General features: G+C 36.6%; 1 protein-coding gene across 1 annotated transcript in view; it reads right to left on the bottom strand.

The window, feature by feature from the left end:
* The window catches only part of Cog5 (component of oligomeric golgi complex 5), a 321229-nt gene that overhangs the window by 137281 nt on the left and 158902 nt on the right, over positions 1-25046 (bottom strand). The window contains exon 8 of the mRNA XM_027416994.2: positions 2140-2305. Coding sequence (XP_027272795.2) covers positions 2140-2305 — 166 coding nt within the window. The remainder of the gene's footprint in view (positions 1-2139; positions 2306-25046) is intronic.

The raw sequence follows: 25046 nt of genomic DNA, 5'->3' as shown, positions 1-25046 counted from the left end.
GTTTTTGCTCTCCTCTAAAAGCTATGTCTTAGATGCTGATTAACTAAATGAGAAAAAATGGTATCTTGCTTATTTGGATGCTCCTAATCCCCTAAAAAGATAGTGAATGTCTTTCATATGTTTATTGAATATGTGGTCCTATAACAAGTCTATTCAGAGCTACACAGCTACCTTCCAAGCTTGACTGCAAACTTAGGTTTTGCTGTAGCTTTGTTATATTTTATATTCTTGAGACATGGTATCACCATGTAGCCTAGGCAGTCTGCTTGCAAACTTGGGCTTTGCTGTAGTTCATTTTTTTGTTGTTTGTTTGTTTGTTTTTTCTTGAGACATAATCTCACCAGGTAGTTTCAAACATGTACTATCTTCCTGCCTCGGCTCATGGATGCCAGTTCTAAAGGTATCCATCACTATGCTATCTTTATGCATTTCTGTGTTCTTTATATATTCAAAGTAACATTTAAAAATACATTACTTGATATTAAATCTATAGAAAATTTATAATTAATGTTTAAAATTTTGCTCTCAACATGTATGAGACAATTAACATGAAAATTATTTCATATTCTTTGAAAAGATGAGAAACCATGCATAAGACTTCTATTTTACATCATGATACCCACTTCTCAACAGATGGCAGAGAGGCAGCTTTAAGACCCTTTACTCTTTGTATAAAAGAGGCTTACACTAAGATTCACAATATGTGAGTAATTACTTTCATTTTCCGCATTCTTGACAGCACAAGAGGGAATGAGATTAAATAGCTCCTAGAAATTTAAACATTATATCAAACTTTCTGAAAATAATTCCAAGCAAAACTTAAGAGGAAAATATCAAATCTCCTTTAGTGATTTCTTTTCAACAAACTCCTTTGGTAATCGTATGGATATGGATCTATTCAGAGGCTGAAGCAAATCTTTAAAAATCTAGCTGAGACATAAGATTCTTTTACTTTTTTCTAGTGCAATTGATTCAGGAGCTATGAACTCACTTTTGCTAAAGATCAAGTATAAAAACCATATTTTGTTTTTGTTTTTTGAGACAGGGTTTCTCTGTATAGCTTTGGCTGTCCTGTAACGCAGATAAGGCTGAGGTGAGCACCACCACCACCAGAAAAAATGAAATTCTTTTGTAGTACATATGCACTAGAAAGAATCATTAATCTACATGGTCATTTTGTTTTCTTCAGGACTACTCTGTGATTGTCAGAGTGCCTTCAATAAAAATATGGGGGGAATATTACAGTTAGTACAGATAATAATGTGGGAAATTTTTCTGTAGTCTGGCAAAATAACATGAGATATCAGGGTCAAAGCAAGGGGAGTCATGATATATCTGATTTTAAGCTAAAGGGGGTAGAATAGGGACAACTGTGTGATCAAAAAGAAACTCAGAGACAGGAAAACTGACAAGCTCTCAGAGCAGAGCAAAACTGAGAAGGGGTAGGATTTAATGACGAGTTGAACACTCTTTTCTTCTAGACTAGTAAGAGAAGAATACATGGGGAGAAATGGATGGACGGACGTGCAGGAGGGAGGAAACACATACAGTGGGTGGTCTTCCCCTTCTATGGAGAAGTATGAGTGACAGGGCACATCACAGCAGGGAGAGCACCCAAGCACTAAGTTAGGGCTATCTGCTGCCAAGAGTCTACCTTCTAGTAGCAGTTCTCTTTACATCAAGTCATAGGTGTTATCCTACCAAGGGTTTGATCCATTTTGACTGCTTCAATCATTACTGTTTTTCAGTATGGAAATTATAAGCCCAGAAAGCTAAAGTAGAAATGGAATTCCTTAAAAGTGTTTTCTTTCCCAATAAAAAGTGCTATCAGGATAAGAACTTTAGGAAGAAAACTACGATTGGTTCTTTTTTTCTTTTCTTTTTTTGTATCTGTTTCCTTCCAACTAAATGATGCCCCAGCTCTTTATTTAGAGGTTCTGAATATACCACTGGCCAGTTCAACTCACTGATTTTACACAAAATTTATAAATAAGTTCTGAAACATAGTTTCTTCTCTCATTTTTTGTCTATTAAAAATGAGTCATTAGATTGTTTTGAAATATGAGTGCTTGACACACTACTCAAAGAACTTCTCTGTTATAAATAAATAAAGGAGCTAAATATAAACCATTCCCGTACCTCTCACAGCTGACTGAGAAGGCTGAGTCAAAACTTTGACATCCAATGCATTGTTGATACTGTCTTCTAAAGTAGTACAATAACCATCCACAACATTGGTAACAGTATCCTTCAAAGTCCCAAGGTTATGGAAAACCTGAAGAGCTGTTCCAACCTGAGTCGGGTTCTGAAACACAGGTGAAATGGGGTGAAAACAGATATAAGTAGGAAATAAGAAAAAAACAATATAAATCTTAAAACAAAACAGAAACTTTAATTGGCATATTTAGAGTGAATATTGTATTTCCAGGTTAAGAAAAATAAAGGCAAAGGCAGTATGGGATAAGTTTTATTTATATACACATACTGTTGTGCCATAACTTCTTGATAGAACATTTGAAATAGCATTCATTTGTTTTTCTTCTTGATCAATGGAAACAATCCCAAACCCATTTCCTGTTATTTTTTAAGGCTTACAGTGAATTACCTCTTTGTCTATTATTCCTCTGTGTGTGTGTGTGTATATGTGTGCATGTATGTGTGTGCACACGTATAATATAGTATTATTTTATAGTAATGCCAGCAGATTTCAGAAGTAATTTTTGTGTAATTTGTTAACTTAGTTTGGAATAAAAACTAATGAAATAATTTAATTTATAGATACTGAGTCATGATGAATGATAAATTCATTTGAACGAAGAATTTTAGCTCCTGAGTCCACATAGATGGATGGACAGACGGACAGATGGAGTATAGAAGCAAAGGTAAATCACAGTAAACCTTAAAAACTAACAGGAAATGGGTTTGAGATTTATTTTTTTCATTGAACAAGAAAAAAAACAAATGAATATTAATTCAGATTAAGTGTTCTAGTATTTATCCCTAGTGTATGAATGGACTTTGGGAGCCCATTCCCCATTCATGGATACTCTCTCAGCCTAGAAAAAAATTTAAAAATCTAGGGAAAAAATTAAGTGTTCTATCAAGAAGATATGGCACAACATTTAAAGTACAAATTGCTTGTATGTAATGACTGGAGTGTGGATCCCCAGATATCCAAGTGAGCATGGTGGCCCACTGTAATTCCAGCTTCCAATGAAGGGAGCAAGTGTACAGGCAGCAAGACTATACATAGCAGTAAGTTCTGAGTTTGACTGAGAGCTCCAGACTGGATGAATAAGGTGCAAGAACATGAAAAATAATTTCCTGACATCACACACATCACTGTGCACTAGTGAACCCATACACAGGTAAACCCTCAACACATGTGTACACACACATCACATCTCACTCACATGACACCTAGATCTGAACTCCAAATACTGTTAGCACCTCTCAACTGTCTGCGGTTACCCAAATTGTACCCCTCCAAGAATTATCACTACCATCATTTTGTCACAAGATTAATTCTGGTTTTGTCACCTTGATATCAATGAAATTATACAGTACATATGATTTTGTATCTGGATTCCTTTGATCAGTGTCATATGTGTGGAATGTTTCTGTGTTTCATGTAACAGAAGTTGATTCATGTTTATTATTTTCTAGTAATGTCTGCTCATTCTATTGTGGACACACATTTGAGTTGTTTCAATTCCAGGCATTATAATTAATGCCGGCATAATCGTTTGGGTACTCAGCACTTGGTGATTAAGTGTGCATAGGTGTCTGTGCCATGTGAAAGCAGAGTGGAATCATAAAGCTTTGTGTTAGGAGATGAACAGCAGACTTCCCAAAGACACTGCACAAGCTGCAGAGACTCCACTAGATCAACCACAACTTGGGCAGCTGTGCCTCTAATGTAGTCACTGCTTCCAGTATGCACTACAGTTTTCATTGTCTTCTCTAGCAGACCCAGGGAAGCTGCCTTGTCATGGATGGTAGGGATTTGGCTTTATTTTTTCTTGTGCATAAAATATATATTCCTTATTGCCTATGTTCTAACTGGTTGTCTTATCATTTACATATTTGTACAAACTGTATATTTTAGGTGTAATCACTCTGATAATTGTTTCTATGTGAAATGTTCTCTCACTCCTATCGAAATCTTTTAAGAACAATAAATTCTTAGTATGATGAAGACTTGCATTAAATGAAAAGACATTCCTAATCTGAATGCAATCTATGGTTAGCACTTTGGGCATCCTGTTTTTTAATTTTTGTCTGTCTTTCTTTCTTTCTTTCTTTCTTTCTTTCTTTCTTTCTTTCTTTCTTTTGAGACAGGGTTTCTCTGTGGCTTTAAAGGCTGTCCTGGAACTAGTCCTTGTAGACCAGGCTGGTCTCGAACTCACAGAGATCACTTGCCTCTGCCTCCCAAGTGCTGGGATCAAAGACATGAGCAGACAAAGCCCAGCCCTTTTAATATTTCTTATTCCTTAAAAGTTCCATACAATTATACTGATTACAGCCATCCACTTCTACCTCCCTCCAGTGCTCCCCACCCCCACTCTCTCCCAGCTCCATGTCCTCTGATTACTTTTTGTTATGAATAAATCTGAATCCAAACAGTACTACCAATATGCACATGGTGTGAGGCCATTTGTCCAGGGTATAAGCATCCTACAGCAGCCACGTCATCAAATGAGAATAAAGTTCCCTCCCTCAGTAGCAGTCAACTGCTAACAGCTCTTCTAATAAGAGTTAAATTAACAGAAAAGGGCACTGTAGTGACCAGTGGAGGAAGTATGATTATATTAGTAAGTAATATTGAATTATAAACCTAAAAACAGTGAAAATGATAACTTTTTCTCTTTTTTATTCATTTATTTTTCAGGTTCCAATCCCAGTTCCCTCTCCCTCTTTCTCTCCCACTCCCTCCACTCCCCCCTCCTCCCATCTGCTACACAGAGAGGGTAAGGCCTCCCCTAGGAAGTCTACTAAGTCTGTGCCATCATCTAGTTGAGGCAGGACCAAGGCACCTCTCCACCCCACACCCCTGTGTCTAGGCTGGACAAAGTATCTCTCACATAGAATGGGCTCCACTAAGTCAGTTTGTGCATTAGTGTTAGGTCTTGGACACACTGACAGTGGCCTCATATATTGTCCCAGTCACACCATTGTCACCTATATTAAGGGAGTCTAGTTTGGTCTTATGCAGGTTCCCCATTTGTCAGACCTGAGTCACTGATCTCTCACTACTGATTCTGTAGGTTTCCCCATCATGGTCTTGACTCCTTTGTTCATATTATCACTCCTCCCTCACTTTGACTGTACTCCAGGAGCTTGGCCCATTGATTAGTTGTGGATTTCTGCATCTGCTTCCATCTGTTTCTGGAAGAGGACTCAAGTTTCTCTGGGGGTATGAATTGTAGGATGGGTATCTTTTGCTTTATGTCTGGTATCCACTTATGAGTGAGTACATACTATATTTGTCTTTCTGGTTTTGGGTTACCTCACTTAGGATGTTTTTTTTTCTATTTCTGCCCATTTGCCTGTGAATAAAATGATAACTTATATACTTACTGTAATTAAAAAAATTAGTGTACATGTGGGTTTGTGGGAGTCAAATTTTCTTGGAGAAATGAAAGGAGAGGAATCTGGATATGTCAAATTAAAATAAAATTATTGTGAACATACTAGTTAGGGTTTCTATTGCTGTGAAGAGACATCACTGGCCACAGAAAATCTTATAAAGGAAAACATTTAATTGGGGCTGGCTTACAGTTTCAGGGGTTTAGTCTATTATCATCCTGGCAGATGGCAATGGTGCTGGAGAAGGAGCTGAGAGTTCTATATTTTGATCCACAGGTAGCAGAAGGAGTCTCTGTGCCACACTGGCCAAATGTGAGCTTGTAAGACCTCAAATCCCACCACCACAGTGACACACTTCCTCCAACCAGGCCCTACCTATTTCCAACAAGGTTGCAACCTCCTAATAGTGCCATTCCCTGTGGGCCACACATTCAAACACATGGGTCTACTGGGGCACACCCATTCAAATCACCACAGAGAACTTCAGAAAAATTATGAAAAGTTAATAAAGTATACATTTGGTTTATAAGTAAAGGTTTTCAGCACACATTAATTGAGGTATGTGTCATTCATAAATTATCTGACAGAAATTGTTTTTTCATGATTAAATATAAAAATATCATGAAATTAATTTCAATACAATATGAGATAGGAGTCAATTTCAGCATTTTTCTACATGAATATTAACCGATCCAACAGTATTTACTGTCCCCCGCCTCCCTTTCAGAAGCCACCTATGCAGTTAAGCCAAGTATCCATATGTGTGATTTGGTCTGGATCCTCAATTCTCTACTTAGTCACCATTAAAAATCAGCCGTCAGAACTATTAGCATAGCTTCACAATGCTTTTACTGCCCAACTCTTCCTTCAACTAGGTATGAGTTATTCCTGGTTCATGGTATTTATATACACTTCAGAATTGGCCTGACAATTTCTGTTTTTAAAAAACCTGGGATTACAACATTGAAATCTATATCATGATGGAATCTCCAACTTACAAGGATAGAATTTCTACTTATTTATTCATGTCTTCATTAAGGTCTTTCATAATAATGTTTTTAAGTCTTCTATGACGAAAGAAGAAGAAATGAGTGTTTTCTCATTTATGAAACTATGACTTAAATTGTTTTAACATCATAACTTTACATTTTTGGTGTGCTGTTAGCATATTAAAATTGATTTTTATATATTAAAATTACAATCAATAAGCTTACTCCATTTAATTTTTTTTGTTTGTTTTATTCTTTTGTTTTTTGAGATAGGGTTTCTCTGTGTAGCCTGGCTGTCCTAAATCTCACACTGTAGACCAGGCTGGCCTTGAACTCTATAATTTATTTCAGCAGCTCACTGGCACTGTTTTAGTTTTTCTGTATGTAGTCATGATATCTCTGAATAATTTTATTTCTTAATCTTCCTTTGTCTTATTGATTTTTCTTAATACAGTTCGTCAGTTCATTGGGAGTAAAATATATTACAGCAGAATCTTTCTGTCATTCCTAATCTTGGGTGAAAAATATTAAGTCTTTTATCACTGAGGTTTGGTGATACCACTGATAAGAATGAATTTTTATTTTGGTCCACTGGGAGCATTTTTAATCACACTCTAGTTTTATTTTTAGGCCCACTAAAATGGTAGTCTTCCTTTATTTAAGAAATCAAGACATCTTAGTCAGTGTTACTGTTAGTTCCTAATCTCCCTGCTCATGTTTGCTAGCACTGTGAGGCTCATCGTTTTATAGCAATGGTGAAGAGAGAAACAGCTAGTTTCCCTCTAATGTCCTTACTTTGTTATCAGCATTATCCTGCTTCATGAGAGAAGTGGTCATACTCCCTTTTCCTCAGTTCTTGGATGGTGTTTATATAATGTTGGCTTATTTGTTCCTTAGAGTTTGGAAGTCTGGACTGTGAAGCTATCTGCCCTTGTAGTTTTCTCAGCAGGAAGGTTTATGATAAACTCAATCTCAGTATTAGAAGGACAACTATTTAGACCCAATCTTCCTAGCCTTATTTTTGTAGGTTGCCTTCCTAGAATTTGACAACTTTATCTATTTTTTTAAATCTATTAATGAAAAGTTAAACCTAATGTTTTCCAACAACTTTTTAGATTTTTGGATGTGCTATCAGGCCATTTGTTCTTGTATCTTTCTCTGTTCCTCAACAGCTCTTGGGGTGTTTATCAATATAATTTATTAGTCTAATCAAATAACTAATTTTACACTTCATTGATTCTATTATTAGCTGTTGTTAATCTTATTTCACAGGCTCCAGAGTAAGGCAGATGTCATAAGTCAAGCTCTGACATTAAATAGTCTAAACCAAAGGCAAATTACATGACCTCCTTAAGACAGTTTTCTCGTCTGCATAGTTCAGAAGTAACAACAGCAACCTAATGGGTAAATGTTTATGTGTGTACATGGAGGGAGCGGAGGAAGAGAGACAGAGGCAGTTTCCTTGTGCTGCCAGGGCTAAACTCGGCTCTTAAACTCACCCAGTCCTCCCTCTACCTCTTGAGTAGCTGGGACTGTATATGCATGCTAATAGAACATCTGAAGTAACGCCAGTTAGCTGTACCTTCATCTAGTGGCAGCATGCTATGATGGACAGAGTGTGGACTTTTAGAGTTAGATGGCTGTAGGGAGACTACTGCTCTCAACTCTGAAAAAGCTGATTCTGTTATTATACACCTGCTAGAGGTGACGGCATTTATGGGCATACCTGCACAAATAAAAACCGACAATGCTCCAGCATATGTCTCCACAAAAATGGAACAGTTCTTCAAATATTATAACATAAAGCATGTCACAGGTACACCACACAATCCTACAGGACAAGCAATTGTTGAGAGGTCTAATAGGACGTTTAAGGAGATGCTCCATAGGCAAGCTGGTAAATCAAAACCCCCAAAACATAGGTTACATAATGCTTTATTGACACTAAACTTTCTTAATGCCAATGACAAAGGAAAAACAGCTACGGAATGACACTGGACTACAGAAAAAAACTACTGAACTGAATCAACCAGTGTTCTTCAAATATGTACTGACCTCGGTATGGAAACCTGGACATGTGTTACGTTTGCATTTGTTTCCACAGGAGAAGAAAAACTTTGGATACCATCAAAATTGATCAAGATTCAAGTTGAAAAAGACAACCCTCTCGACAAGGACAACTGACAGGTATTTACTGAGTTAGTTCATATATCTGATGAACTAAATGAAAGCCTCCCAAAGAATTGGGAAATGCTTTGTTTTTATCTTCACAGAAAAACCCACCTCCAGAAGTCAAAGGACACTACATGGGTAGATACTTAAAGGAAAGACATAGCTCTGCAGCAGGTAAGCTATGTATTTATACAATTCACATTTAAGAGTACTAAGGGAAGGTTCTATATTTCTTTAATCACTACTATACTCTTAACACCTAACTCATGTGCTACATGGATCAATGTTGGGAATTACAATCTGAATATGTGAAAAGAACAAGTAGGTTTCTAAAGTTTGCTTATCATAATCCTCATGAGATTGCTAAGAATCTGAAATAACACCCATTTCTTGGACTAACAGAATATAGGACTAATAGAAAGTATTGGATCTCTGATCACTTATTAATATCCCCAAACCTTTAAGAATTCTAAGCATTTCTCCTGTCCCATTGAAATTTTGAGCCAGGATCTCATGCTGTATCTTAGGCCAGGCTTGAACTCACAAAAATCCTCCTGCTCAGCCTCCTCAGTGCTGGGATCACAAGCATGGGACATAGTACCTAGCTCCAAGGAATTTTTCTTATCATCCTATCTTTAATTATTGAAATAAGTAAGATATCCATCAGAACTATTTGGGTAACCCTGACAAAGTCAGCTTGTTCCTGTGTCTCAATTTCATAAAACTTAAAAATGATAAAGACATATGAGAGAAAAAGATTCCCAAAGTTAGCTAAAGATCATTGAAGAAAAGGTAGTCAACAGTAGATCTAAGTCCAAAATTCTTTGACTTAGCCTGGACCAGATGAGGTCTGTTTATTTATTCCATGCAGTTATTCAGATGACTCGGGTACAGTCCACCAGCTGACAGCAGTAAAGAAATTTGATTAGATATGTTTGCCAGACTCTGAAAGAAAGTTACTTATTCAGAGGGTGGTAAATATTTTTTTAAAAATCAACAAAGAAAAGATCACAAGAGCCTTCAGTGAAGACTTAGAAAGCAGTGTGGTGGCTTGAGTAAGAATACCTCCCATAGGCTCTTAAATTTCACTGGTTAGGAAGTGACATTAGGAAGTGTGTCCTTGTTGGAAGAAGTGTGTCACTGTGGGGGTGGGCTCTGTGGTCTCAAATGCTCATTCTAGACCCAGTGTCCCTCTCTTCTCACTTGCATGCTGATTTAGAGGTAGGACTCTCAGCAACTTCTGCAGCACCATGTCTGCCTGCATGTCATCATGCTTCCTGCCATGATGATAATGGACTAAACCTCCGAAACTGTAAGCCAACCCCAATTAAATGTTTTCCTTCATAAGAGTTGACGTGGTCATGGTGTCTCTTCACAGCAATAGAACACTAAGAAAAGCAATGTACAGACTTACTCTATGGACTGGACTACATAAAATGATAATAATAAAAAGTCACAGGTATCCTAATGAGTATCCAGTGAACTATAAAGAGCTTCTTGTTTAGTGAAAGAAAGTCATTGTTTTTCTAAATACAATGTTCTATGCTATTTGAAGACATTTAAAGAATCAATTGCTTTGACAAATAGCCACTAAGAAGAAAAAGGGAAAAGTAAAAATAGATTGAGCTAGATAGGAGCAATGACAATTGCTGTGGCTTAGAAAGTGGTCTCTATAGATCCACAAAGGTTCTCCCCCAACATGGGGGTAGCAGGGGATCTGCTGAGGACCTATAAGGCCACTTTAGTGTCCTTAGGTTATTGAAGGGGCTATGGGGCTGTAGTCAATATCTGCCCTGACTTTCTCCTTCTCTGGCAGTTCCATCTCATCACCTTTTCCCCTCTGTAGCTCATGGCTAGAGATATGAGAGTCCTATGACAGGTACTCTTCCCAGATGTGTTACCTTCATCATAGACCTAAACAAAGAAGTCTGACAAGCTCAGACATGAATTCCTAGGCCAACAGCTAAAAGGAAATTCTTTTTTGTTGTTGTTGGGTTTTTGTTGTTGTTGTTTGTTTTTTGTTTTGGTTTCTTTGGGACAGGGTTTCTCCGTAACTTTGGAGGCTGTCCTGGAACTCGCTCTGTAGACCAGGCTGACCTCGAAATCACAGAGATCCACCTGCTTCTGCTTCCTAAGTGCTAGGATTAATGGCATGTGCTACCACCACCCAGAAAGAAAACTCTTTTTACAAGGAACCTGTAACAGTTATTATCTTGTCCTAATGTAAAACTGACTAAATCAAGAACGTAATAAACAGGATAGAGAGGGAGATTTGAAATATTAAAATAGATGGTAACTGTGATGGGTAATCTTGGTTGTCAACCTGACTACACATGGAATTAATAAAAACCCAAGCAGGTAGTAGGTACACTTGTGAGGGGTTTTTCTTGGTTGAATTATTTGAGGTGAAAGCCTACCCAAAAATCAGATTATTTGAGATCAGAAGATCCAACCTAAATATAGGTCACACCTTTTGGTGGCAGCCCACATAAAAGGACATGAAAGAAGGAAGCTGTTGCTTTTTGCTTGTTTGCCCTCTGACTAGCAAGTTCATCTGTCCTGTTCCTAAGATACCCCTTCACCAGTGTTAGAACCTACTTTTCAGGATTCCAACACAGACTGAAAACCAGCCGCCCTCTGGGACCAGTAGCCATTTGGAACATCCAGCTGTATAGACTCAACAACTACCAGGTCCTTGGCCTTTCAGCAACTGTTACACTACTGTGTAACAGCCTGGAAGCCACTCTAATAAATGGCATGTATATATTAGTTCATTTGATCAATTCTGTTCCTTTAGAAAACCCTGAGACCAATATATCAACTAGCTACAACTTTTATGAGGGGAAGTAGAATCCAGACTGTGAAAAAGGAAACAGAAAAGGGAGAATCAAAGGACAGATCAAAGTGAGAAACTGACAGCCAGGAAGTTGGAAGGCACAAAGTTACTACTAAGGAATTTTTTCCTTACACATGAGTACGTGTAAGATACCAGTGGGGTCACCTTTGCTGGAAATATGAATGCTTCTGGGATGTATAACCATGGGAAAGCAGTCTGGATAGCAAATGAAATTGAAGAATAAAATATACACATTGGAATGAATATCAGAAACACTGGGAACAAACATATCGAAATGGGATGGTGGACTACTCTAGACATACCTTGGATTACAATATTAGAGTATTTAGAAATGGAAATAATTTTTCTAGCTATGATTCAAGTGAAGATCCCACAAATATTAAACATTTGCATCCTTTTCCCATCATCCTGTCTTATCATAGACAAATATGATAAGTTTTGACCACTAACTCTGGCTAAGCCCTTACTTGCAAATTTCAGGCTTCTATCTCACTCATTTATAAAGTGAGAGGACAGAAAGAGATAGACTCTATTGCCTTCTTAAAAGATACTGGTTTTATTACCCTTCCATAAGAGCTATCTATGTTGTGCTGATGCTGTGCAAGACACTGAAAATAAAATAAGGCTACACTCTCTGACCTTTCAATATTTTAGTCTGATTGGAAATAAGAACAAGCAAGCCAGCAATTGGAATGTGCAAAAAAAAATCTCTTTTATGAATAATGTATTTATGAGCTTTGCAAAAGAAAGAATTCTTAGTAAAATAAAAAAAAATACTATTCATTGGCCATTCTCTTTTCATTTCTTAAACTTATTTTCTAACTAAAGAAAAACTTGAGTTTTCTTTAGAAGTCCAAACCAATGGTCATTTGCAGAGAAATGTTACAGTTTGTAAAAGGGACTGTAGGGAGACACTGTAGCCCCAACTCCTAGGAGCCCCTACAGGTGTTCCTGGCCATGCCCATGACGGCGTGGTCAGGGGAGGTCGAGGATGACATGGGAGCAATTCTTAAGGGGCCTTGACAGGTGAAGGGCCCCTTCTAGCTGGCCTCCCTAGCTTGCTGCCTCTGGGCACACTCTGGCTTGTGCTTGGCCGGTATTATTTGAATAAAGATATCTCGTTATAAGGGACCAACTATAAAACTGCACTTTCTTGAATCTTTTGCTTTACCATGATTCTTTGCTGCCTCTAGCTTTCTCTCACACCCTCTATTCCCTAGTTCCTCTAACTTTCTCTCTCATCCTCTGTTCCCTAGTTCCCTTGTATTTGACTAGGCGATCTCATCAACTATCGTAATTTTTTTGCTAAGGATAACAAAATATTATTAAAATTTTGTTAAGGATAGATATTTTGCAAAGCCACCCAAAGTAATTTCTGGTCCATAAAGGAGGTTTATTAGTGTACTGTAACGGAAAAGTCATCATTTTCAGAGTTGCTAATTTAGGTTTTCTATCCTTATAATGAATATTGCACAATTTCTGTACTCTGTGAAGAGGAAGAATATTTGGCCTTTATAAAGCAGGGTCTAAAGCGATGGAGAGGAAGGTCCAAAGTGCATTATTGAGAAATACAGGGTTTTTACATGTGATTTTCAAGTACGATGCCAGCAGTGGTTCTCAGCTTCAAAATTTTAAATCACTTGGGGTGTTTGCTTTAAATCTGCAAATTTCTTCTCCATATCATTAATGAAGCTGGGCTTTTATTTCACTCTCTAAACAAAATTTAAGTCCAATACGTAAATGTAAAACCTGAAATTATAAAACTCCTAGATGAAAACCTTGGAGAAAAGCTTCGTAACATATAATGATGATTTCTTGGATATGTCACTCAAGGCACAGGCAACAAAGCAAAAATGGATGGGCCTAAAAACCTGTGTAACACAAGAAAGCAGCAAAGTGGGCTAAGAAACATACATAAAAAGAGAAAAGTATCAGCTGGAGAGATGGCTCAGTGGTTAAGAACACTGACTGTTCTTTCAGAGGTCCTGAATTCAATTCCCAGCAACCACATGGTGGCTCACAACCACCTTGAATGAGATCTGGTGCCCTCTGCTGGCATGCAGGCAGAAGACTGTATACATAATAAATAAATAAAATCTTTAAAGAAAAAAAAAAACAAAGACAGTGTTTCTCTGTGTAGCCCTAACTGTCTTAGAAGTCACTCTGTAGACCAGGCTGGCCTTGACCTCACAGAGATTCTCTAAAAAAAAAAAAAAAAAAAAGAACAAAGTATATCTAGTATCAGAATACCTAAATAAGCCCTACAGTTCAAACAGCAGCTACACCAACATGCCAATTAAATGCACAAAGGACTTAGAATTAAACAAAGAAGATACACAAGTGACCAGTATACATATGAAAAGATGTAGAAAATATCACTAGCAGTTACAGAAAGTAAAATAATAATCACGAGTGTTGCCTTTACCTACTAGGTTGGCCTCTATCAAAAAAAAAAAAAATTAACACATATTAGTGAGGACATAGCAAGACTGTAATCTTGTACTGTTACTGGACCTCCTATTTCCCCATCCCCCTAAATTCTGGCAACCTCCATTCTTCTATGTCCATGAATTTGATTGTTCTGGGTTCCTCATACAAGTAGAATCATGTAGCATGTCTCATTATAACTGGCTTACTTCTTAGAAACTAATATTGTCAAGGTTTATCAGTGTTAGAATTTTTAGCATTTCTATGGCTAAACAGTATCATCTTATTGATCCGTTTATCCACCAGTGGACAGTTGAGATACAAACATATGGATTAATTTTTTTCAGCTGATCTTTCCCTATGTAATGACATCCTATGGCTGTTGTTATGAAGTATCATAAATTGGGTGGCATAAAACAACAAGAACACATTCTTTCACAGTTCTAAAAACTGTATGTCAAATCAACATGCTGTCAGAACTTATTGTTTTAATATCCAAAAATAAACAAATAAAGACATTAATACAAAATTAGGGATCCTCAGAACTAAAGACATTCTTTAAATATTACAACACTGATAAAAGGTCACTACCATGTTCTTATTTATAATTTGGGTAGCTGCTCCTTTTGAACTGCCTGTTTTCTGTATCCAATTTCTGACTGTATAAGAATAGTCAGGGTTTCCCTTTGTTATCTCATAGCCCCTGCCCAACTCACTCACTCTCTTTCCCAAGGCAGGTGAGTTGCCCTCACTTCGGTAAGTCATCCTAACCTATGAAAAGAGTATGCGCACGCCTTTAATCCCAGCACTCGGGAGGCAGAGGCAGGTGGATCTCTGTGAGTTCGAGACCAGCCTGATCTATAAGAGCTAGTTCCATCAAGGACAGCCTCCAAAGCCACAGAGAAACCCTGTCTAGAAAAAAACAAAAAAAAACAATAAAAAAACAAAACAAAACAAATAAAAGAGAAAAGAAAAAGATAAAGATAAAGAAAAAGAAAAGAGTATACTTCAATAACACACTGTTTCTTCTTTCTGAATATTGCTCATGGTCTTTAAAGGGGCCTTCACTGATTTTGTTATCAGCAACAGGTAAAGAAAGTACTGCCAGGTTCTTAAGCCATTCCTTTCTACACACTAGATTTACCACTTGACTCAGCAGCTCCACAGGCAGCAATTTTTCAGGGGATAAATAGATTGTGGCAACTGTAACAACTATCAAAATAGATATAAAAACTACTTTAAAATACTAAATTGCAGGGCCTCCACTCCTAGCAAAGGGGTACTGATAGTTTAAAAATTCTATGCTCATAGGAAATAAATTTCTACCTAAAAGTAACATCATCTTCCAGACAAGCCTCTTTGAATGAGATGCTCAATATTCTAAATGTTTCTACAATTGTGACTTTCAATGAACCAAGTGACCTTATAAGGAAATTTCCCAACTTTATAAAATATTATATCAAGATGTAGAAAAGATCATGTAACAAACTAGAAAAGAATATATAGACTATGAAAACTGGACTATAACCTAAGAAACATTTCTAAATGTGGCTCAACCATTTTCTATTAAGTTGCAGCTATTTCTCTTACTTTGGAAATAAGTATGTTGTGATTTCTTCTTTCTCAACCTCTCTATAATTGATAAAGGACCAAAACAAAGCCTCAGAAGAACACAAAAGTACACTTGCTTAAGATCTCTACAAAACTTAGAAAATCAGAAACACTGTAAATAATGTGATAGCTGGCACACCTTAATGCAACAGAGACAACAAAACACAACAAAGGTGGTCCCATGACACAGAAGCAACATTCCTCTGTTTACCATTCTATACTATGATATGGAAGATCATTCTACACATAAACAGCCTGAACCAAGGTTGGAAGGGCTTCAAAATCTTCTATAATGTTAAGTTGGAAATGAAAATAATGAAAGGATTTTATTTAGTTGGGATAAAACAAAAACATCATAACCATACAAGTCTAGGAGCCCATAGTGGATGATATCCTTATTCACATGAAATCTATGAAGCATGAAGGCTGGAGAGATGGCCCAGTGTTTGAGGACACTTGCTGCTCTTGCAGAGGACTGAGGTGCACTTCCCAGCACCCACATGGTGGCTCACAACCAACTGTGACTTTAGTTCCAAGAGATCTGAAGTCCTCTTCTGGCCTCTTTTGGTACCCATGAGTCATGCACAGTGTCATGGTCCTGGAGAAGTCCCACAAAAGATTACCATCCATGTATGTAATCAGCAAGAGCATTTATTATTCCAACATGCTGGGGCCATCCATCACACAAAAGGCAAACTGATAAAAACCCTGAGAGGAACTTACAGGCACCTTTTAAGCATAGCCAAGGGAAGGTAGGTCATTTTAGATATGATTGGCTAAAGCAAGTGGCAATCATATTAGTAAGTTCTAATTGGCTAGGGCTAGTCTGGGGCTGGTCAGGGATACAGGTTTCCATTTTGGGGCAGCACTGGACAAGTCCCAGGCTTTGTTCTTGAGCTGCTGTGGAGGCTAGCTGGCCTAGTGCACACTGACTGTGGGGGCTGGCTCAGTAGCCCAGGCTTGGTGCATCCTATCTCCCTGTGGTCAGGGCGACAGTGACTTACTATCTTTGGTTGGTGGTTCTTTCAGAAACTGCTTGTTCAGTCTCAGGAAACTGAAATTGAGGCCTGATCTCTGAGAGAAGATTGAGCAGCCTGTTATGGCATCTGCTCAGTCCTCTCACACATAGCACACAGCACACAGCACACAGCACACACACACACACACACACACACACACACACACAGAGAGAGAGAGGGGGGGGATCATTTTTTAAAAACTGTTAAATGTACTAAACAATCTTTGATTAGTGAAGACGATCAAAGACATCTTAGATTTTTCTCTAATTCTTTAGAAGTTGTGTTCTTCTTAGTACTTCATATGTAAGAGAAGGAGTACACATTGAGGGAAAGAAAAGGAAGAATATAGACTAGAGTTTGCAAAGCTACTCTGTGTCACTTCATGTGACACTCTACCAAGTGACTCAGTTCAGGATGTTCTGACACTACAGCAGATCTCAACTGATTTTAAGTAGAAAAGCACACAGAGATTAGGACATTACATTTGCAAAGTAATTTATTAGGGGTAAAACTTCTGAACCAAAGCATTTCCTTGCATTTTAACTCTGCATTTCACATGAGACAAAGTCAGGACTGGAGACTCTGTAAAGAGCAGAGGAGGGAGGAAGGATGATAAAGCAGAAAGACAGGACAGGGAGAGAAACAGACAGAGAATCAACATATGTCTTCACTTCTCTGGGTTCCCCCACACATAGAGCTTATAGTTAGAAAACTGCTCTGTTAACTCAAGCTAAGCTTGACAGTGGCCACCGTTCAGCCTTACTGCTGAAAAAAAAAAAAAAATCCTGCAGCTGTTACTGTTCTGTTTTATTTAAAAAAAGGGGGGGGCATATTTAAAAAATTTCAGGTAAAGTTTCAAACACTCCCAAGGGAAGAATATTTAATAAATTTACTCTCATACTCAAATGAAGCTAATAAGTATAGTACTTTATTCATACATAATATTTAAGGGAAAAATTCCATATTCTATGTATGAAAAACAGCTAATAAATTTATAGCACACTATACATAAGTGTATATTAATCCAAAACATTTAGGGTAGCATATGCCCTAAAAGGAGACACACACCTGACACTGTCTCTGGCATTATTAATCTGTACAGCACTGAAAATTAGCTGAGCATCCTGCAAGATCACAAGCAATGGAGGAAAAGGAGTCTCATTAAATAAAGCAATTTAAAACCAAGAATCACATTAGCTACTGTGGCTGTGATTAAGAGTTTACAGTAGCATTTCTGACTCAGGAGCATGCAGCCGATAACATTTGATATATATATTTATTAGCCAACCTCACAGGGCTATTTCACAGACTGTTAACAGCCAGCAGTCAGCAGGGTATAACCCAAATATCATTGAGATACTCAGAAAGACATCTTATCAGCCAGAAATCAATCTATTCCATCACTGGTTTTAGAGAGAGAGAGAGAGAGAGAGAGAGAGAGAGAGAGAGAGAGAGAGAGAGAACACCCAGGATGAGAATTTACAGAATAGCAAATAAAGAAAAAAGGAGAAAGATGAAAAAATCCAAAGATGAACATGAATTTAAAAAAGAAAATTCTGTACAAGAAGAGACATAATACCACCCAGGCAGTCTAAGAAAATGAGAGACAAGAGATAAAGAAGGGCAAAGGGATTATTTTATCTTCTAAATTTTTTAAATAGTAAGTCTGAAGAATATATATCTAGAATCTGACAATAAATAAAAGATCTTAGGGTTTTTTGTTTGTTTGTTTGTTTTGTTTTTGAGACATGGCCTGGCTATGTAGCCCAGGCTGGCCTTAAACTCACAATTATCCAGCATAGCTTCCCAATAGTCGTGTACACCCAGTTCAAATAAAAGCTTTTAAATTATGCTAGTATTTGAAATACTATTATGAATATATTAAATAATAGTAGCTAAGATTTCAAGGACACTAAAAATATACTCAATAATAAAATGAATTTCATACGGAAAAATAATGACAATTTAAGGCAGCAAATCCACAGCTCTTACTGTCTTATAAAATTTTAAGTTAAATATATAAGCAGAGCTTACTTTAAAAATAAGATAACACAATTAGACCTCTAATTCATGTGTTTAACATACTCAGATTCAATCAACTACAGATTGATAATACTATAAAAACGTGTATCTATAATTGAATATGGATAGATGTTTTTCATGTCATTATTCTCTAAACAATATAAAACATAATTATCTGTATAGCATTTATATTGAATTATGCATCAGTAATCTAGACTTGTTAAAGCACAGAGGAAAAAGTTAAATGTTAGTGCTATAGCATTATATATATGTGTGTTCTTAGTTTCGGTATTTTCTACAAGTCCTCTTAACGATCCCCAATGGCCACCAACAAATGACTATATATAAACCACAAATCTAGCTATCCGGCTCTACTAAAGAAATTTATTACAAATGTCATTAGCTATGGTCCCAGATACATCCATTGCTCCTTCCTTCCATTCCTCCATTCTCACTAGGAGAAACCTCTAGAAGCGTCTGTTTGTATTGTTCAAATCCTGCTTGCCACCCTCCTGACAGCTGGGTTATCCTGTGGCAGGAATATGGTCAATGAGATACAAGAACAGGTCTACTGAAGCAGTTTTTAGGAAAGGGCTTTTGTAGCACTATCATCTTGATTGGCAGCTAGCAATGTTCTACTCTGACATCCTCAACACAGACTTAAGGCACAGAGTTGACAATTACCCTGTAATTACAATGAGATATTAGTAAAAAGGCAATACAGATAATGAAACAGGGAGAAAAACTGTGGAATAGATTAAACAATACTAGCATTAAAGCCCCTACCAAGGGAGAGGCAGGGAAAAAAAACATAAGCCCCTACACCAAGCTAGCTCACTGTTACAGCTCCAGGTATTTCATCCAGGTGGGAGGTTCCTTATAGAAAAATGGTGAATTTTGTACTTCACAAAAAAATAGACTGCAAAATAAAGTTATATAACTTAAGAAATGCAAAGAAGATAAAATTACAAAACTTCTGAAAAAAAAGTCGTTTTAACTTTGGGATACAGAAAATGTTTTGGTTTTATATATAAAAGAAAACATAGAGAATTTGGACTTCATCAAAACTGAAAAGTTTACATTTCAAAAAGACAATGTCAGGGGGAAGAGTAGGTAACACTGTTACTGATAAGCAAGGAACCATAAACTCATGTCCATCGACCACACATAATTAAATACACAGACTATGGCTATTCAAAAACATGGGCTTATTCCTAAAGTAGTATTACCTGAAATGACACATCATACTGTGAGAGTAACAAGATACTCGATACTCAGTATTATTTGTCTGTTTATTTTATCTATGAGAAATTTTTGGTAAAAGGCAAATTTACTGAGATTTGTAATTACCTGTGCTGGGGCCAAGAGGAGGGACTGACTATAAACAGGCATAAGAGGACTTTTTGTGATTTGAGCAATATTTTGAAACTATGCTGTAAAACTACATAAACTCAGCCAGTTTTACAACATATGTAGTTTTACAACATAATCAAAATGGAAGGCAGAGGCAGGCAAATCTCTTAATCTGAGGGTAGCATGCTCTACAGAGTGAGTTTCAGGACAGCTAGGGCTACATAGAGAAACCCTGTCTCAAAAAATAAAATCCAAAACAAACAAGCAAACAAAAACAAAACCTAAAACAAAAAAACTACATAAACTCACTAAAACTATATACTTAAAGTATATGAATGATTTATTTAAGTTACATCTAATAGGGAATGAAAAAGCCGTACTTAAAAAAAGCAGTGTGAAAGAGAAAGATGCCATATGACAGGGTTCAAGCAGAGGGTTTTTTATTAGGGGAAGGGATCATAAAAGGGGGAAAGTGGTGGGCGGATACCAGCCTCCAGGGATAAGAACAGCAGGAAAAACAAAAGGGGGGAGAGGTGACAGACAGAGAGAGGGATGGGAGGTGGGCAGGGACCTTTTAAGAGGGAACATAGGGATTATATACAGGTGGTGCTCTTATCTGAGGGTGTACCCTGTCAGAATCCCAAGGACAGACTAATACAGATGCCTGAATAATACCACATACAATGGGAGAAAACATATATAATACATGCATATATGACAAAAGATTTTAACTAGAATATATTAAGAATTTTTCCAGGCGGTGGTGGCACACATCTTTAATCCCAGAACTCAGTAGGCAGAAGCAGGCAGATCTCTGTGAGTAGTCTACAGAGTGAGCTCCAGGAAGGGCTCCAAAACTACATAGAGAAACCTATCTCAAAAGGCCAAAGTGGGAAAAAGAAGAGTTATTCCAACTTGATGAGCATACATTAAGTTCCTAAAAAAAAAAAAAATCACTATTATCATTTGAAAAGTTAGTGACAACATTCATTCTAAATTATACCTACAATAAGAATCTTCCAAACAGCCACTAAAATGTTTATAATAAAAAAATCTGTCAACATAGATCTGGAGGAGCCAGAATTCTAAACTACTGATGTGGTACAGAAAGTGACAGAACCACTTGGGAAAGATGGATATCCTCTTTAAAAAGCAACCATGACAGAGCTGTATGTGTTCAGCATCTGTGAGGTGTTGACATAGAGAAGAGAGGGGGTAGACAGAATAAATATATTTTTAAGCCTAACAACTTTTGCCATACACATTCACCTTAGAGAGACAGAAAGGTCCACATATGTAAAGATGTGAACTCAAGCACTCCTAAGTTTTACTTACTATAGGCGTAACATAACATATAGTCACATGAATGGGTAAATGTTACTTCTGTAAGATGAAAGAAACAAAAGAGGAACAAACTTCCATGACATACAACATAGATTAATTTCAGCGATGCTGAATAATAAAGCCAAGCATATAAAAGAATACACTGTATGATTCCTTTTCTACAAACCTATGGAAAACACCAAACAATGATTCCAAATAACTGCCTGATTCTATGACACTTTTTGTACCACAAAATAAAAATATTGGCATTTTCCTATCATTATAAAAGTTTAATATTGTATAAATTAAATAAAATCATATACAGTTATCCAAATATCAAAAAAATTGTTAAGAAACATAAAACAAGTATACACAGATGGAAGAGTTTCAAATTTTAATCAAAGGCAAGTGAGAAAAGTCTACATTAAATTTAATAAAATGACTACGTTATTGAAAAATTCACAGAACCAAAGGAAAATGAAATATTACTGGAAAATTATGGAAAGCAATGAAGTTAGAAGAGCTTAGTTAATAGTAGCTAATTACATAGGAATGAATACTTCAAGAGGGCAATAACATAAGAGAATGATAGACACTTGTTCGGTTATTCATGAAAGAATATTTTGCCAAAACTAAGAGAAACGTGTGTGTGTAATCTAACACTTAGAGTAACAGGGTTACTTCACATTGGTATAAAACAAAAGCATAGGTATGTATCATTAGGAAATTGAAGCACTACTATAAAAGAGAAAGCAGCAGACAGAAAGAACAGGGAAAGGAGGGAAGGATTTGAAGAAATGGACAGAATGATTTAAAGCAGGGACCAACATGCTTTTAACAGCAAGATAATAACTATTTTTGGTTTTCATGCTCTACATGGTCTGTGTTTCATGTCCTTAGTCTTTTTGTTGTTGTTGTTTTATTTTGTTTTTTTCTGCAGTCATTCAAAAGTGAGTCTAGAATGGTCGTTACCAAGGATGAGGCTTGGGAGGGGCAGTGATTAATCAACAGTTAATTGCAACAGTTAATTGCACAGAAGAAGACTTTCTAGCATGATGTTTCACAGGAGGGTGGATAGTTATACAGACATAAAGCTAAAAAGGATCTCAAAAAGTTAAAGGGTTATGAGCTCAAACCATAAAGGAATGGCAAGGGTTTGAGGAGAACTGTATGTCTACTCTAACTTACCTCCAAATCTATCAAAACAGCAAGTGTCAATCCAATAAACATGCAATTTTTATGTTTTATCAGTTAAAAATACACTTAACTACACGTATAAAACAAAGTGGCAGCTAACCCCTAAAATAAAATTCAAAGGCAGCCAAGCTATAATCATCCAGCTGGTAATTTTGAATGATAAAAGGTCAAATTAACTTTTCACCAAATTTAGGAATATGACAGTAGTTATGGTTAAGCTTTAAAAGTAATTAGTTTAAAATTATGAAGTGCTATGTAAATACAAATTTCAAATGTTATTAGCAGTAATACTATCTAAGAACTCTTTAAAAACTATAACTATAAGAGTTAAGAATAACTCTTAACACCAATATTTTTACATGTCAGAAAATTTGACTGAACAGAAGTGTACCATATGCTTAGTCTGTATGGAATCTAAAGAAAATTATTTGAGAACAATGGAAAATTTTTCAGGCTGAAGTTTCTGAAATTAATTCTGAAATTCTTAGACATGTTTAACTTGAAGAACTATTACTACTAGTTCTTCAAGTTGTTTACTGTGAGCCAAAAAAAAAAAAAAAAAAAAAAAAAAAAAAACTATGTAGGCAAGCTGAAAAAATTATACCAAAGGCAGTACTGAGAGAGAATCTGTTGTAATACACAGACAGGCCTCAAATGGGCAATGTTAACTATGTGTTTCAAAGACTGAGAAAATCGGAAACGGGAGGGGGAGGTGGCTCAGTGGGTAAAATACCTGAACACCAGATGCCCAGACATAAAGCCAGGCATGGTCATGGTTTATAACCACAGTACTAGGAGGAAAAGAGGCAAATTCCTTGGGATTCATTGGCTGTCACTCTAGGCAAACAGTGAGTTCCAGGTACTGAGAGAATCTGTCTCAAAAAATAAGGTACACATTGTAAAACCTAGTTTCATTCTTCTCTTTCTGGACTCTTGACAGATGGGATCATTAAGTATCCCAATGTACTGAAGAATGGAAAATTTAAGATTACTTAATTGAATACTGCTTGCTAAACTTTATAAAGAAAACATGCTTACTGATTCTAGTAACTACGGTTTCTTTTTTCAGCTACATGAGAAACGGAAAAATTTTTGTTGCATCTAAAAATTTAAATAGACTACAGATGTTAGTCTTAAAAAAATTAAAAGAATAATGCAGAGAAGTAAAGTTATCCGAATGTTACCTTCTTTCTGGCATGAAGCAAGAAAGCTCACACAGGTGAGCACACACTCACAATTGTTGTTGAATAAACTTTTTGTACATTCACAACACCCCATTCTCACCACTGGAAAGGACCACCAGACAGAAACTTAACAAAGAGACAAAGAAATTAACAGAATTTATGACCCAACTGGGATTAATAGACATCTATAAAACAGTCCATCAAAACACAAAGAATATACCTTCTTCTCAGTGCCACATGAAACCTTCTCTAAAACTGACCACATACTTGGCAACATAGAAAACCTTAACAGGTACAAAAATATTAAAATAACCCCCTGTATCTTATCAGACCACCATGCTTTAAAGTTAGAATTCAACAACAATACAAATTGCAGAAAACCTACAAAATCATAGAAATTGAGTAATGCCCAACTTCGAAATTCCTGGGTCCAGGTAGAAATAAAAAAAAAAAAGAAATTAAACATTTCCTAGAATTCAATGAGAATGAAGATACAACATTCTCAAACTTATGGGACATTTTGAAAGCAGCGCTAAGAGGAAAATTCATAGTGGTAAGTGCCCACATAAAGAAACTAGAGAATACTCACACTAGAGAAATAACAGCACAACTGAAACCTCTAGAACACAAAGAAGCAAACACACCCCAGAGGAGTAGACACCAGGAAATAATAAAATTGACAGCTGAAGTCAATGAAGTAGAAACTAGGAAAAAAATACAAAGTATCACTATAAGGAAGAGTTGGTTCTTCCCGAAAATTAACAACGTGGACAAACCTTTGCCCAAACCTTCAATTTTGGTGATATCTGTCCAGAAAATTTCACTTACCAAAATTAAATCAGGAACAGATAAGCAATTTAAACAGACCTATAGCTCCTAATGAAATAGAAGCAGTCATAAAAAGTCTCCCAAACAAGAAAAAGCCCAGGGCTAGATGGCTTAAGTGCAGAATTCTACCAGAAATTCAAGGAAGAGCGAATACCAATTCTCCTCAAAGTATTCCACACAATAGAAGCAAAAGGGCAATTGCCAAACTCTTTTTATGAGGTTTCAATAACCTTGGTACCCAAATCACACAAAGACACAACTAAGAAAGAGAACTATAGACTAATATCTCTCATGAACATTGATGAAAAAATACTCAATAAAATACTGGCAAATCGAATCCAAGAACACATCAGAAATATCATACACTATGATCAAGTAGGCTTCATCCCAGGGATGCAAGGGTGGTTCAACATATGAAAACTCCATCAAATGAAATCTACCAAATAAACAGACTGAAAAAGAAAGACCACATGGT

The sequence above is a fragment of the Cricetulus griseus genome, chromosome 5 (genome assembly GCF_003668045.3).
Source record: "Cricetulus griseus strain 17A/GY chromosome 5, alternate assembly CriGri-PICRH-1.0, whole genome shotgun sequence".
Lineage (NCBI taxonomy): Eukaryota > Metazoa > Chordata > Mammalia > Rodentia > Cricetidae > Cricetulus > Cricetulus griseus.
This window is presented reverse-complemented; position numbering and strand designations above follow the sequence as displayed.